This window comes from Colobus angolensis, unplaced genomic scaffold (assembly GCF_000951035.1).
Source record: "Colobus angolensis palliatus isolate OR3802 unplaced genomic scaffold, Cang.pa_1.0 Scaffold23, whole genome shotgun sequence".
In the NCBI taxonomy this organism is placed as follows: Eukaryota; Metazoa; Chordata; class Mammalia; order Primates; family Cercopithecidae; genus Colobus; species Colobus angolensis.
The window spans coordinates 9,185,692-9,203,212 of NW_012115488.1; the positions used below are offsets into that span (position 1 = coordinate 9,185,692).

Here is a 17,521-nt window from a genome sequence, read left to right on the forward strand (position 1 = left end):
CCTATAGTCCCAGCTACTCGGGAGGCTGAGGTGGGAGGACTGTTTGAGCTCAGGAGGTCAAGGCTTCAGTGGGCCAAGAGGAAGCTGAGGTGGGAGGACTGCTTGAGCCCAGGAAGTTGAGGCTTCAGTGAGCCAAGATGGCAACGCACACGCACACACACACACAGTTATGACAACAAACTTAAGAGATTTGGCAGACAATATAATTTAGTGTGATCATTTGTGCTTGGGCTGACTTATACTGGATACTAGAGAATGTTAAGACATTCAGAAGATTCTTGTTAAACTTTTCACTTCACTACCTTCAAATGTACAGTGTCGATGGCTTTGCTTTTACATGGTTAAAATCTCAAGCCTGTGTGGTGGCATGTGCCTGTAGTCCCAGCTACTCGGGAGGCTCACATGGGAGGATCAGTTGGCCCCAGGAGTTCGAGGCTGCAGTGAACCATCATGCCATTGCACTTCAGCCTGGCGACAGAGCAAGAGTCTGTCTCAGGGGAAAAAAAAAAATTAAAAAATAAAACCCCTGTAGTAAAAATTACCATTTTATTTAAAAAACACAATTTTAAGATCAAGATGCACTTGAAAATGGGGAAAAGAAAAAAACGGGGTTTATACACATTCCTCCATCAAATAAAAGCTCCAAAGAACTTTCTCAATTTTTCTGCTAAGAATCTTTTAAACAGTATTCTTGAGGTTGTTTTATAGTAAATTAAAACTACATATAAATAGAGCAGGTTATAATCTGTAGATAATGACTCATCTACAACTTCATAGCAATTCCTGGACTATGCCTTACCAGATCTTACCCTGAGGAAAATCCCCCAAAGAACATTCATCTAAAATGTTTTATCTATGTCTTACAGATAATCCAGGGTATTCTGCCTCACTGTAGCAAATAAGAAATCTGAATTGGTAAACCTCTGGCAATTTGCTGTATCTTAAATAATATCTCTGTATTAGTCTGAAAGTAGAGGAGAAAAGCTTTGCTTTATTCAATTAAATTCCCTGGCTTCCATTTTAGATTGAATAATAGAAACTTTATTACATGTTACAGATCTTTCAGAATATGAAAAGGGGCAAAAAATTTTAAAAACATTTTACAGATGTACATGCTAACATAATGTTCTAGTTACATTTGTATAAAATACATTATACAAAAGATAGATTTTGCATATATAAAAATTAAAGCATTCAGATATTTCTATGATCTAACAGTGCAATATGCACATATGTGGAAGAAAATACGGATTACCTGAGCAACATTTTTGTAATTCAAATAAAAAATGAATCCCATCAGTGCACCATTTAAATACAGACTTTAAAAAACTCCACTTTTATCCTGGAACACTGACTAGATCCTTGCTTCATGATATTTCTAAACCTAAGCATATCCTTCATATTTCCAACTAGGTAATTTTAGAAGTAAATACTTTAAATAAAAAAGAACTAATTACTAAGTAGTGGTTCATTTAAAAAAAACTCTTCAGGACACTGAGCCAAGCAGGTAGAGTCCAGCAAAAGAAAAGCTGTAAATAAAAAGTCCTTTGGAGAAGATAATTTAACATGAGTCTTCTAATTTTTAATGTGGCCAGCAGAGTCTATAACCACTTTTAACATACCTTTTGAAAACAGGAACCCCGTAACTTCCTAGGAGTGGGATAGCAATTTTATTTTAACCCAGACTTCATATCATAAAACTATCAGCTTTTTCTTTCCTTGCTAACTCCAAAATTTTAAGTGAACCAAATGCAGTGATTCTGCTGTTACTTTTACATTGCATACAAGTGCATGCGTGCACACATGCAGACACACACAAAGACCACATGTAAAGCAGCAGATTCAAATAAGGGTGCCAACACAATTAAAATCACAATGTTAAACAATAACTGCTTGTTAATTAGTTATACAAGGTAATTTGCATTTGATACAAACTTAACTTACATTAGTACTTTTTAGAAACTAAAATTATTCCAAATGTTTTAAATGCTTAGAAAATTCTTTTCTAAACGGATAAGAACTGTAATTCAATATGTAACCTTTATACAGAATTATATGTAACTCAAATTATATTCAATTAATTCAAAAATATATAATTTAAATATAGAAAAAAGAAAACTACCTGATGTGTTATAAGGATGTATATTTCCTTCAAAAAAGGATACTCTGCAAGACAAATGATTTTTAATCAGCACACCTTATTCCTTTAAAAATAAATAACATATTTTGGAAATCGAACCCATAACAATTTCAAAGTACAACTAGCAAAAAGGTAAGGAATCACTGACTGTAATTTCATCAATTTGATGTAAACAAAGTTCTTCAAAGGACACCTGGCCTGTTTACCCTAAAATAATCTGCATTTTCTTCCTTAAAACCTTATTTTTCAGCAGGCTTAATAAATACAATGTAAACTGACCAGTTAACACTGAGCATAAATTATATCACACTCTTCTTTTCAAGATGCCCAAGGCACATTAAAACTATTTTTTAAATGTTTAATTTGCTAAGAGAACCAATTTGTAACATTCCTATTAAACACTTTTTGGTAATTGTTTAAGGTCCTCTAATACTTGCAAAGGCTTTAATGTTTGACTTCTTTGTCCTGTCTTTTCCTGATGGTTTTCTCCTGAAAGTACATAAAACTCCACGTGCCATAAATATTTACTTATTCCAACTGAAATTTGAAATATATAAAATGATTTATCAAAAGCCTGAAACATCAACAATTAGGAAATAATGCCCAGAAAATGAGGTGGTATTATATATCTTAAATATATACTATATACAAAACAGGCAATCCAGACTCCACCAAATCTCATTTCTATTGAAGAATCATTCTGGTTACATTTTTAGAACACATACTTTTAAAGATTAAATGATGGAATCAGTATGCAAATGCTTCTTCCTTGGCCAGACTATAGCCGACTCAACAGATCTTAAAAAGAGGCACTATCACGCCCTTTCAAGCAATCTATACACCTTTGGCCTTTGTTTCCCAATTTGATGCTGTATGTATAGTTCAGGAAAAAAGTCTAAATTGGGTGTTTTCTCTTTGAAAAACAGAGGTTAAGGGATTACTAATTTGTCTGTTACAGTTAATATAAAAGATCTCTACTCGTTTTTGCTTAAGGAACCGTTTTCTTCAACAGACCTCAGACAGTTTTGACCCAATTATTTGTGCTTGATGGTTAAAATGGAGACAAATTTATATAGCCTATGTAACGAATCTGACTGGACCATCTGAAATAATGCTTAATTTTAATTCTGAAACTTGGATTTACTTACATAAAGCAGTAAGGCGTTAAATATAATTAAGGCATGTTGCTGTATGTAACAGCAATGATTTATCACAGTACATAAGGAATTATTTCTTAAATAATGGTAATATGTACATGTTTAACATATTTTTCATCATCGAAACTACAAAAGTGCTTTCAAATATCAGAGACAAATATAATCATTTTAAAAACAGATGCACAGAGGTGAGGTTAAAGGGTCTGTCCTAAAGAAAGCATTCTTAAGACAAAAATTACTGTCAGGTCTTCACCTATTCCAGTGTTCTACTGACTTCCCAACCATAATACATTATTTTGGGGTCTTGAAAATATTTTAATCTATTTCTTGGCCTCTGTTATAGGAATTATAAATCACTTTCCCCTTTCTCTTTGTACATATGCTTTCATAGTACATGTGCTAAATGTAATTTTTAAAAGTTTTCAAGTGGTGTGTTATGTATGCTACCATGAATAATTTTAGAATCAAACTTTCTTGCAACTGAATATTTTGGGGGTTCATAGTAGTAAATTTTTTTCAGCTGCAGACAACTGATGCTGTCATTCTGCATCATAAATTTAACATTAATAAACTTAAAAATTACCTGAAAAAAAATTTAAACATACATCTTAGGAAAAATGATACATCTTCCAAGTTAAGAACTTCCTAGACACACGTTTAAATTAATTTCTGCTTGAAACATTGACACACCAGATTTATGGATCAACTGCTCTCAACATCAACTAGTTGCTCAAAAAATGTTCAAAGTGTGAAATCCTTTTGTTAAAAACAAAAGCATCCTCAATCTCTCTAAATTCTGCCTTTGAAGCGATTATTGGATATAACTGATTCACCACATTCCAGATGCACACGTGACTACTAACATTTGATTACGAACTAATTGCTATGTTTCGTGTTGAGCAGCAGGTGACTGAGAATCCTGACTATACAGTTTATCATCATCTTGTTGGCCGAAATGTATTCCTTTAGTTGGCACAATTCCATTTTCCATTTCTCTCTGCTGTGATGGGGGTGTGATTTTTGAATGTAAATGTGAAGAGTCCACTGTTGAATGATGACTAACATCCACCTTAGCTAAAATTTCATAATACAACAAATAAAACACCGGTGTTATTATACCTACTATCAACATTATCACGACAGCTGTCCACCACCCTATTCCCCAGTCTGCTCCATAATAGGGATCTTTACGTTGAGTGTTTTTGTTATCAGGTTCAAAACGTATTTGTTGTGCTGTTAAGGCCGATACTACCTCATTGAGGTTCTCTCTCTTATTGTCTGTACACTTTACTATTTGTTCTATGTCTCGGTCTACTTCTTTTAAAAAGCTACCAGCTGAGTCACTGTAAGCAAGAGAATCATTAGCTGGCAAAATTTCCCGTTGTTCGGAAGAGTATTGAACAGATGAATGACGTGAAGTCTGTCTTCCTTTTGGAGGACAAAGTGTTTCAGTCAAGGAACTGAACTTTTTTACTGGAATTTTGATAGACCTAAGGGCAAAAAAGTCTTGATCACTGATGAGATTGTTAACTCTCTTGATATCTGCTACCTGTAAAAAAAAAAAAAAAAAGGCAACATACAACTGAATTCTAAATCAAAATAAAGGTAGCAATAGTCATTCATCCTAGTTACTTTTGGAGGAAAAAACAGTTGAACTTAATTATTATTAGTATTAAGTTGCACCCAGAGAAATTTTAATTTTATTTGTAGATGAGAATTCTACACCACTTTAGATCTACCAATCTTAGGAAATCACTACTTTCTACTATCACCCACATATATTTGTAACACTAATTAATGCTATTTCAGTAGATCCTAGAATCCTTTGCTGTTTCCCTTTCTGCATCATGCATAAATACCACAGTCCTTCTACTCGTAAACAATTTGTGAAGGAAGGATTATGGGTAGTTATCTTCTTTATTCCAATTTGGAAACTGGAATATAGACAAATGCTACCCAACTAAAACTACCATATTTTATCAAAACCAAGATGCCGTAACTTTTAAGATGCAGCATTATTTTATGTATATCTAGGGGGAAAAAAAAAACTTCACCAAAAATTGAAGATGCCACCATTCCAAATAAAGATGCTAAAATGTGTGGAAAAGCATATATACCTTAGAATTTAAAAAACTGGTAATTTACCCCCTTACTTCTAAAGCCATTTCTCCCCCCCAAACTTCTCAGTGTAAATGCATTATTCAACTACCTTCAAGACTAATCACTTCAGGCCGAGCGCGGTGGCTCAAGCATGTAATCCCAGCACTTTGGGAGGCCGAGACGGGCGGATCACGAGGTCAGGAGATCGAGACCATCCTGGCTAACACGGTGAAACCTCATCTCTACTAAAAAAAAATACAAAAAAACTAGCCAGGCAAGGTGGCGGGCGCCTGTAGTCCCAGCTACTCGGGAGGCTGAGGCAGGAGAATGGTGTAAACCTGGGAGGCGGAGCTTGCAGTGAGCTGAGATCCGGCCACTGCACTCTAGCCTGGGCAACACAGCCAGACTCCGTCTCAAAAAAAAAAAAAAAAAAAAAAGACTAATCACTTTTATAAGCTTTTTCTCTATATATTATATATTCTTCAACCTGTTTGTATTATCCCATCCACTGTGAGATAACCTGTCTGTATATCCTATTCCACTGTGTTGGGGGAAGAGGGCGGTGTCTGGCAGATTACCAATTGGTATGCCAGGTTCTCCCACCATCTATTAGTCCCATTCATTTCCATCAACGCTTTAATCTAAAACGTAATCATGTAACACCTGATTGATGTCAGAGAGATAAAGTGGGTCTAGTATGAAGCTTAGATTTCTGGTTTGGTCAACTTGATGGATGATGGCATTCATTAAGAAATGGAACACTGTGGAGGGTAAGAAGAGGATGAATGCAGATTTTTTTTTTTTTTTTTTTTTTTTTTTGAGACGGAGTCTCGCTCTGTCGCCCAGGCCGGAGTGCAGTGGCACCATCTCGGCTCACTGCAAGCTCCGCCTCCCGGGTTTACACCATTCTCCTGCCTCAGCCTCCCGAGTAGCTGGGACTACAGGCGCCCGCCATCTCGCCCGGCTAGTTTTTTGTATTTTTTAGTAGAGACGGGGTTTCACCGTGTAGACCAGGATGGTCTCGATCTCCTGACCTCGTGATCCGCCCGTCTCGGCCTCCCAAAGTGCTGGGATTACAGGCTTGAGCCACCGCGCCCGGCCAAAGGCAGATTTTAGATATGCTGACTTGGAGCTGCTTGAGATACACAAGTGGAAGATGTTCAGGACAGAGTTGTAGATATATGCCTGAAACTCAAGAGCGATCTCAGCTGGAGACACAGATTTGTGGACTATCAGCAAAAATATAATTGAAGTCGGCCAGGCATGGTGGCTCATGCCTGTAATCCCAGCACTTTGGGAGGCCGAGGCAGGTAGAGCACTTGAGGTCAGGAGTTCAAGACCAGCCTGGCCAACATGGTGAAACCCCATCTCTACTAAAAATATAAAAACTAGCCAGGCATGGTGGTATGTGCCTGTAGTCCTAGCTACTCGGGAGGCTGAGGCAGGAGAATTACTGGAACCCGGGAGATTGTGGTTGCAGTGAGCAGAGATTATGCCACTGCACTCCAGCCTGGGCAACACAGCAAGACTACATCTCAAAAAAAAAAAAAAAAAAAGTAATTGAAGTCAAAGAGGTCCAAGAGTAGACAGATTCACTAGAAAAAGCCTGGGAGAAAAAAGCAACAAGAAGATCCCTAAGGAACTCCAACATTTGATGGGTATGCTGAGTAACAGAAATCCACAAAGGAGATGAAGAATGGCCAGGAAGGGAATATACAATAGTGGTTAAAACCATGGATAACTGGGTTTTAAGCATAGCTTTGACACTTTCTAGCTGTATGACCTGGGGCAAGTTGTTTAACCTCCTCGCCATTAAGGTTCCACACCTGCAATATGGCAGTAATACTACTACCTACATTATAGGGTTGAGGTGAACATTAATGATTTAAATTTTGCAGGACACTCAGAACAGTGATATATAGTATGTCATATAAAAGTTAGCTATTATTAAATGTTAACAGTAGGAAAACTAGAAACCTGAAAATTCAAAGTGGTCAAGCAGAGAGGGTCTTTATGAGGGAGTAGTGAAGAGAATCAACTGTAGATTCGTAATCAAGTACAATGAAGACTAAAAAAGGTCAAGCTGGAAAAATAATCTTGCAGTGTATGTGTGGGGGGATTAGAAGGAAAGGGTTGAACAATAACTAAAAGATGAAACAGTAAAGATAAAGGGTGTTTTATCATCTTACTACCTTCACATTGTTTTGTCTTATAGCAAATGAAGATTCACTGACAAATCCCAAAGTCTGACCCCATTCTCTTTAAATGCTCTTTTGCTTGGTATTGTGTACTCCTGCTAATCTACTTAATACTCTTTTTGAATTAAGGTTCCAAGATTTAGTATCTACCTAAGTTATCTCTCTGAATATCCCTATAATGATTTCTATGCTATGCTAACTTCCTTGGTTGCATTCAAGATTCCAACCTTGGACTTTTTATTCTTCTCATCAGTCGTATAACTGACAGATTTTTAATAATTCTTAAGATTATTTCTAAGTGGAATATACCACTAACTACTTACTGTATTTTTTAAATGATAAATCCTTTTATAATAAATTTTATAATTTTTTTGTTGCTTATGCTCCCATCAAAAAGATGCACTGCTTATCTTAACTAATTCTGTTCATCACCTTTCCCACTATAGTGGCTGATACGGTTTGGGTATGTGTCCCCACCCAAATCTCATGTCATCTTATAATCTCCAATGTTGGAGATGGGGCCTGGGGGGGGTGATTGGATCATGCAGGTGGATTTCCCCCTTGATAATGTCCTGAGTTCTTGTGAGATCTGGTTGTTTAAAAGTGTATGAAACCTCCTCTCTCACTCGCTCTTCCTCCTGCTCCAGCCATGTGAAAATGCCTGCTCTGGCTTTGCCTTCTGCCATGAGTAAAAGCTCTCTGAGGCCTCCCCAGAAGCAGATGCTGCCTGCTTTATGTAAAACCTGCAGAACCAATAAACCTCTTTTCTTATAAATTACCCAGTCTCAGGTATTTTTTTATAGCAATGTGAGCACAGACTAATACAGTGGCCAATGCCATCTCTCCATTAATGTTAAGCACTTTTCATCATTCTCACTTCACATAAGCAATCAGCTGATATATCCTGTGATTTTCCCCAATACATTTTTTAACACTTCTTTATCCTTATCACAAATATTTTAGTCTAAGTCCTGATCATCTTTATTATTCCAGTAATCTCTTTATTGGATTCCCTTCAATTCATCAGCAGCCCCCTCTGTTGTTCTGTATCACTCCTGTTAAAACCCTACAATAACTGTATTCCCTTACTGTATGGATCAAACTTTTCCTCAGTGTCTCAAAGCATTTCATCCCAAATAGTCTGTGCCACTCATTTCTGAAATACCTACGAAAATTCCCTTTGTTGTTTACCGTATTTCCTCCTTGAAATCTTTATATCACTGTTGAATGCCTGAAACATCTTTGTACCTCATTGGAAATATGACCTATTTTTAATTATTCAGATGGTATGTTAAATTTCCCTAAGATTATTTTCTAGGTTCATTAAAAGAAAGCTAATATCTTATAAAACCACTGAACCACAAACTCTCCTCTTGGATCTGTACCTTGATGTTTTTAGCTTTGTCTCTCATTTTGAAGTCTATTCTACCATCTACCTTCTATGACATATTCTGTAATTTATTTATCAATGGTCTTATTTCTCTACAAAACATTTACTCACATGTTTATTTGCATTTAGAAATAAACTTAGATATATTGTGATGTAATAATGGCAAGAATTGATATTGCCATACGTGAGCAAGGTAGAAGGAAAAAACTACCCAGCTCTTTTACCACATCAAAAAATTCATTTTAATAAAATATTTTATTAAATTTTAAAATCAAAATTTGTAATGTTTTGATGAATTGTGAATTGTAATAAGAAATGTGAATTATTGCAATAGTTGCAAATGTAGAAAAAAATACAACCTCATGACCATAATTTTTTTAGAATATAAACATATATAAATACATTTATATAATATAAACTTATAGACATGTGTTCCTATTGCAGAAAAGTATTACAGGTAGTCAATAAGAGGTTTTTCAAGTATAAAAATACTTTACATCATGAAAAATTTGGGGGGAAGATTAAAATATTAATGAGAAAAAGGGATGATATAAAATCTCATGCTATTAATAAAAGAGCTCTCATATACACACTTTCCACTTTTTAAAAAAATACAAATTTCAGGTAGCAAATCCTGGAAGTACTTAGAATTCCATGGATGCATTTAAAGAGCACTCTAATAGTCTTATTTTTACATGTTAATACAACATTCTGAAAATTATACACTTTGTAACTATTTTAAGTCATGAGGAATAATTTAAGTTCACTTAAAAATGTGCGAGGAGGTACACAGTACACATATTTCAAAATTCTGTTGGGAGTATGAGAACAAAAAGTTTGAAAACAAATGTTCTAACCAGTTTCCATATCAATGTGGATATAAAAATATCCTGCTGGCCAGGTGCGGTGGCTCAAGCCTGTAATCCCAGCACTTTGGGAGGCCGAGACGGGCGGATCACGAGGTCAGGAGATCAAGACCATCCTGGCTAACACAGTGAAACCCCGTCTCTACCAAAAAAAATACAAAAAACTAGCTGGGCGAGGTGGCGGGCGCCTGTAGTCCCAGCTACTCTGGAGGCTGAGGCAGGAGAATGGCGGGAACCCGGGAGGCAGAGCTTGCAGTGAGCCGAGATCGCGCCACTGCACTCCAGCCTGGGCGACAGAGCCAGACTCCATCTCAAAAAAAAAAAAAATCCTGCTAAGGCCTCAAGATGGACATAATGACACAGACAGAAAAAGGGTCCAAATAGAGTACAGTATCTATTAAAATTAAAAATACACCATTCCTCTTATCTGGCAATCCCACTTTTGGGATCTATCCCACAGAAATAAAGGCATTGCCATTTAAAGATACAGTTGTGATAATATTTGCTACACAAGGTAAAACACCAAGAAAATCCTGAGTATCAATTAATAGGGCAATGGCTTAAAAATACTGGAACATTGATACTACAGACATTATACAACCATTTAAAATAATGAGTTAGATCTATAAGGCTTTAAGGGATGGTCATGAGGGTGTCCATGATACACTAAAAAATGAAAAATGCAAGTTGCAGAGTAAAATGCGATATAATCCACGTTTAAAAATACAAAGATTACTAACTCCCCAAAACATGTATATATAAATAAATACTTAGGAGCACAAAAGAAGGTACAGGAACATGCCAAAGTGTTAACACTGGTTATCTCAAGAAATTGGGACAGGGAAAAACTTTTCCTTATACATTTCCACATTTTTTTTTTTTACATTTTTTTTTTTACCACTTGAATAAGAAGATAACACAGTTAAGTGGTGATTTCAATACTGAAATCCGTGGATTTGGAAATACACAGAAATTCAAGTATTTGTTAAAATTTTAAAAAGTAAACATTTACAAATGTGACACAGACACAGATTTCTTTTCTCTTTTTTTTTTTTTTTTTTTTGAGACAGAGTCTCGCTCTGTCACCCAGGCTGGAGTGGAGTGCAGTGGCGGGATCTTGGCTCACTGCAAGCTCTACCTCCTGGGTTCATGCCATTCTCCTGCCTCAGCCTCCCAAGTAGCTGGGACTACAGGCACCTGCCACCACGCCCGCCTAATTTTTTTGTATTTTTATTAGAGACGGGGTTTCACTGTTAGCCAGGATGGTCTTGATCTCCTGACCTCGTGATCCACTCGCATCAGCCTCCCAAAGTGCTGGGATTACAGGCGTGAGCCACCGCGCCCAGCCCATGTGATACAGATTTCTATGCAAAAAATAATAAGAGCAAAAAATGGAGAAAGGAATAAACAAGGTAAAAAAGGACATGGAATTTATTTCATGGATTGCATTATGTGATATTAATTTCTTATGGATTGCATTATGTGATATTAAAACTTACCGTACAACAGTACTGAAGAGCTATTGCATTTAGTGTATCTCCTTCTTGTATATCTTTTGTTAATACTATAATGTCATCAAGTCTATCTCTTGATGTACTTCTTCGGACCTTCTCTTTTCCTCTGGATCGAAGCTCATACACTTCAGCATCCTCCTCCAACATATCACTGTCTGAACAATTTCCAAATGCATGTACTTGACCACTTGACTGAACTCCTGGAAGAGGAAAACTACGATTCTGATGCCTCCCTGCCATAATGTTAAAATCTGGAGGAAAAAAAAAAGCAGAGAAAATTTTGGAATGTAGCTGATCCAACTGACTGACTGCATGCATCGTACATTCAGGACACAATCTTTTGTTTTTGTTTTAATGGTATTAGTTATTTAAACATTTAGGTTTAAGGTTTTTTTTGTTTGTTTTGTTTTTTGAGATGGAGTCTCACTCTGTCACCCAGGCTGGAGTACAATAGTGCAATCTCAGCTCACTGAAACCTTTGTCTCCCAGGTTTAAGTGATTCTCCTGTTTCAGTCTCCCGAGTAGCTGGGATTACAGGTGCCCACCATCACGCCCAGCCCATTTTTGTATTTTTAGTAGAGGCAGGGTTTCACCATGTTGGCCAGGCTGGTCTCGAACTCTTGACCTCAGGTGATCCGCCAACCTCAGCCTCCCAAAGTGCTAGGATTACGGGTGTGAGTCACCATGCCTGGTCTAGGTTCAGGCTTTATAACTGTTAAAGTACAACAAACATATTTGGCAGTGGAGGCAAAGGTATGGGAAGAAGAGGTAATCTCCTCTATTGGATCATATATCACTAAACACGTGGAGTAATTACATATTAACAAAGGCAAATTGCTATAATTTTTTTGGTAAAAATATAACTTATTATAAAATTAAATACTATAAAATATTACATTAAATATAATGTATAAATATAAAATCTTAAATTCCCCTTATTCTGAGTATGTGAAGAAAATCAGATAAATAATTGTGTTATGTCTTAAAAACTTGTGACTATACAACTTATAGCTCTGATGGAATCAAAGCATGTTTTATATACACATACACTTTTATGAATTCAAAACTTTCTGGCTTGTTCTGCATTTTAAATTCATTCAGGATTGGAGTATCTTTTGTACTACTTCCTCCTGGACTTCGGTATTTATATTTAGTGCAGATATGCCTGCTATACAGGTTATGATTTTGCTTCCCTGGAAGCCTTTTAGCCAACTTAGAGTCCTCATCAACTTCAACTGATGGTCCATAAAGACTGTGAACAGATCTTAGGTCACTGTGTTCATTTATACTTTAGAAAAAGCATTGTAAGACTGACTGGTAGCTGACCTAAGTTAAAAACATGCATCAACGAATACTTTTTGTTTACTTGCATACTCACTCTCAACTCACCATCATCAAGTTGATCTACTCTCATTAGGAACCCAAGAACTTAAAAAACTAATCCCACATTCACAGTTTTGGCTTCGTGTTAATTATTCATATAAGAAGGGGCAGATTGCTTTCTGTTCTTGTTGGGAAAGATGGAGGGAAGTAGTAAGAAGCACTTTGGAGATAAAATACTTTGCACTTAAGGTGGTTCAGACATGAAGAGAAGGAGTAAGTTAAGCATCACACCAAGATTTCTGATTTACATAACAAATTGTGGTGCCATTCTCTGAGATATGGAAGAGGAGCTGGGGCAGTAGGTGCATGGCTATGACTATGAATTCCTCTAAGATAGTAAAAAGGAATGGCAAATAGATAAATGGGCTATACAGTCAAATTCAGAGGAAAGGTCTAGGTTAGAAATAAAATTTCATGACCAATCTGCACATAGGTGAAAATGAATCTGTGAGTACATATGATACTACCTAGAGAGTATAGAAAAAGAAAAGAGGCCCCAAGACTGAGCCTTAAAGAAGTCCAACATTCAGTATCTTGGTGAAAGGAAATCAGCCTGAAAATATGGACAAGGAGTGTCCAGAAGAGGGAGAAACCATGGTAGTGTTATGTCATGGAAGCGAAAGCAAAATAACATCTCAAAGACTCATTATTTTTTTAATACTATGGATGAGCACCAAGTGAAACAGGAAAAAAAAAAAAAAAACCGAAGAGACCAGCTCCAAAAATCTGAGTGCATAAAATGGATGACAATAAATTACAAAGGTTGAGGATCCCTAACCCAAAAATCCAAATCTTAAATACTCTGAAATTTGAAATATGTTGAGTGCTGACATGAAGCCACAAATGGAAAATTCCACGCCTTATATTTCAGACTTCAGATTAGGAATGCTAAACCTGTATAGGTATTCTGGTGATGTGCTTAAGTACCCTGAACACATTATTTTTTCACTGTATTAATGGTATCTTTTTTTTTTTTTCCTGTTAAGCGCTTATGTGTGAATAAGTGTAAGAAAATGATTGCTTACTAGTAGCACATAAATTCAGAGTTAGGAATGATGGTAATGCCAAACCACCACAAATTTTCCATAAGGGTGGCTGAGATAGTGACACAAAATTTTGCCTGCTGATGGTTCCAGATACAAAAACTTTTGTGTACAAATTATATAAAATTACCTTCCGGCTATGTGTATAAGTTGAACATGAAACACAAATTTCATGTTCAGACGGGTCCCATCCCCAATATATCTTATTATGTATATGCAAACATTCCAAAATCCAAAGAAATCTGAAACACTTCCGGTCTCAAGCATTTCAGGTAAGGACTACCCAACCTGTACTTTCTATGTAGGCGTATACTTATCATAAAATGCTTTAAAATCATTTAATATAGTTGAATCCAACCCTTGAAAGCTAGTTTCTGACCCTGCTCTAAGGGCAATATTGTAATGCTTTAAAAGCTCAAGATTTCCTATTAAGATAACATAGAGAACTAATAGCTATATGTTAAGTAGATTATTTCAACTGTTCTCTTAAGTGCTACATTACCACCAAGAACTAGGATTCCTAACTTGACAGCTATCAAACTAAAGAAAACGATCACATTTCATATCTCCAAAGTAGTTTTGAAGTCATGACTACATCTTTTCCTCCAAGGATAACAGTTTTATTTCCACTCATTTAACCAAGTCTTTTTTTAATCTTCTGTCTTTAATCTAGGGAATGTCTGTGAATCCTGTAGATTCCAGGCAAATTTTATACATATGTATATTTTTCTGGGGAGAATTTTTATTGCTTTTCTCAAAAAGCATCCATGATCAAAAACGTTAAGACTTAATATACAGCAATTTACACGTAGCTATACCGACCTACTTATGCTGTCCCGTTAGACACTTTCTCCCTAATAATTTGTTCTTAGAACTTAAAAATTGGCTTAGTAGTACAGCTAACTGCAAATCACTAAGCAATGCCCCAAAGTCATTTTAGCTATTTGTTTCTATCAACCTCTCTCCATGATATATTTCTAAATAATAATTTAAAGGTCAGAACTTCACCTGTCTCACTATCTCTCCACTCCCCTTTGTAATGAAATGCAGGCAGCTGACTATACCCAGTTACAAAACTGGGTATTCTGAATGATCAAGAACTGGTTGTGTCTCCAACCGAAGTGAACAGACTGACCCAGGCAATCACTCCAGTCTACTACTCAGAGATTAGAAAGTACATAATATTTAAGTCATCTGGCTCAATTCTATTCACTTCTCTTAATTCTCTTAGTGCAGGAAAAAGGCACGAATTCCCTCTTCAGAAACCTGGAACAAGCCTGCGTGCTACGTAGATTACGAGGGGCCACAAAACAGTGTTAAAGCATTCATCAGCTCAGTCTGTAACTGAAAATGGTTTCCCAAACACTTTCGTACGGTAGAACGGCTGCTCCTGGGTGTTTCGCCTTGACCTTCTTTAAGCAAGAAGCAATAAGAGGGTCACAGGGCACAAGTTAAAGCTGCAAAGGGACAGAATCAAAGGCGCCTTATCCGCTGCCAGGGCCAATTTTATTTTTAAAAACTTAACTTCCTCCCCTCTGTATTGCACACCTCAAGTTTTTCTTTCCCTGCTATCGTCAGCGAGGATTACGTCTCAGATTCTTCGGTCACGGCATAACATTTGAGCGATGTGACAAGATGCCGTCAGCAAATATTTCACGCCAACATAAAGTTGTGGGAGAAATGCTGTATTTGGGTGGGAAATGAGCTGCCCTGGTAATAAAGCCGGTAGGCGTCCTTCCTCTGAGCCTCAGTTCCCCCGACAGTGTGACAAGAGGGCCTGGCAGGGCTGGTCTGGAAGTTCTTCCCTTTCTCGGGGGTGTCCTCCCCGCGGGCCGAGCCCCGCCCTACAGCACCCACCACACCTGTGGCCGAGAGCGCAGCGCCTCCAGTGAGGACGCAGCTGGGGCCCAACCCCGCCCTCCTGGACCGGGCCACCCTCACCTCCTGCCACCATCTTTACCTGTCCTCGTTAGCAGGAGACACGCTGCGAGGAGATGACCAAAAGGTCCGTCGCCCCCGCTGTCCCGGGGAAGTTCATGGTCGAGGCTCCGCCTTGGGCTGACCTAGTCGGCCTCCGCCTCTGCCGCCAACGTCTCCGCCTTCCGTACGCCGCCGCCACGTCCGCAAACCTGAGGTGCGTCATCGCGTCAAGTGGGAGGAGGTGGGAAGAGGCGGGGGAGGAGGCGGAGGGCAAGCCCAGAACCGGGGAGTCCAACCACAGGTCCACGCCCAGCACGCAGGCGCAGGGACTCCGCCGGGGCCCCGGGGCCCGGGGGCAGATCCAATCCCCAGGTCCAATCCCCGGGTCCAATCCCCAGCCCTGCCCTTAACTCCTCTCCTTCTTCCCCGTCACCTCACTCCCAGCAGAAAAGGATCTGGTGGTCAAGTCAGCGGACCGAACCCGCGACCCCCCAGCGACCTACTGGCTGCGTCTTTGTCCAGCGACCACACGGAGCTGGCAGAGACTGTCGGAGGCACACTGAGGACGAGCGGTGGCTCAGGATGTGTCGGGGAGCTGCCTTGCATTTTTTTCTTGCTGTGCATCTCGAATTTTCTTTAGGGTGGGGAAGGACACCTCAAAAGCACTGTTGACATCACGGTTTCAGAAAATTGCACCATGCTTGTTACCCTTTTCATGGTGAAGACTCCAGACTGCTGCAGAAGAAGCAAAATACTGGAGAGAAACCCTTGGGGGACCAAGGACGAGGATTGGAGGGGGGTTGTTTCAACCTTTGTGTTTTTAGGTGAGGAAAGTGAGCCACCTAGAGTCAGGCCCCAGGAAATGTTTTCCCTGGCTGGAGGAGTCAAGGGAGTCAACAAATTGTAATCTAACTTATTTTGGTTTGAAAATTAACTGAGTCATTGGTAGTCACCATTGGACTCTATGAGATGTTAGCTTGTTAAATAACAAACTCATGACTTCATACATGATTTTTATCACAAATGTATTAAATGAGTATGATAATGTGTTTGAATTTATGTATTTGAATAGCAAAACCCGCAATTACTTTTGCACCAACCTAATAAATGAGTGTAAAGCATTTTAATGAGTCTGATGTCTCTCAGTGTTGACATTAGAGACGTTGCACTTTGACGACCATGCTAACTTACGACAATACCCACTTTAGGCACAAATAGCTGGGGTGCAGGGTGCACAGTAGTGCTTTTCAGAATGTCTGAATATTTATACATTAGAAAGCCTTTGAAGCTTGGTTTTAAATTGTTTTTCAAAGGGTATGTTTTTGGTTTTCTGGTAAGTGCCTCTGCAAAGGTTAGGAATTTTGCATTGCAATAGTTTTCTTTTATTTGCAGGGATAGGCACTGTGCTCCCCAGCGCCACAAAAAGAACTGCAGGAGAAGACGACTTTTTAAAAAAGATTGTCTGAGTTGTTCTGTGTGTTGTTGCCCTCATGACATCCCTGTCTGTAACCATTTATCACTGAGACATTCTCTCATCAGCAGACAAAGGATATATTCCCTACTTGATATGTAGGACTTCGGCTGCCTAGCCCTCATGAATGTTAATGGGAATACAACCTTCTTTCTGTCTGTAGGTTATTTTTCTTATTTTAATGTCAATAGACAGCGGAATTAATGTGAGAATCAGAGTGATAGATTTCAAGCACTTCTATAGGACCGATACCTGTATCCTTCATATAAACAACTTGCTCAAAGATATCTGCATGCTCTTGAATCGTTATTTGTATTTAACAAGGATGCAAATATTAAA

The 17,521-nt window shown here is 38.1% G+C and overlaps 1 protein-coding gene across 2 annotated transcripts; it reads right to left on the bottom strand.

The window, feature by feature from the left end:
* Positions 1-1,018: 1,018 nt before the first annotated feature.
* LYSMD3 (LysM, putative peptidoglycan-binding, domain containing 3) lies at positions 1,019-15,894 on the bottom strand. 2 transcript variants are annotated; one of them, XM_011944258.1, is made up of 4 exons: positions 15,752-15,888; positions 11,351-11,616; positions 6,061-6,158; positions 1,019-4,846 (listed from the first exon to the last, which is right to left on the bottom strand). In XM_011944258.1, exons 3-4 carry the CDS (start codon positions 6,142-6,144, stop codon positions 4,181-4,183), a joined length of 750 nt encoding a protein of 249 aa, XP_011799648.1. In that variant the 5' UTR covers positions 6,145-6,158; positions 11,351-11,616; positions 15,752-15,888; the 3' UTR covers positions 1,019-4,180. The 2 variants fall into 2 exon arrangements, with proteins under 2 accessions (XP_011799648.1, XP_011799647.1); XM_011944257.1 differs by lacking the exon at positions 6,061-6,158 and having other exon boundaries at positions 15,752-15,894.
* Between the last annotated feature and the right edge of the window lie 1,627 nt (positions 15,895-17,521).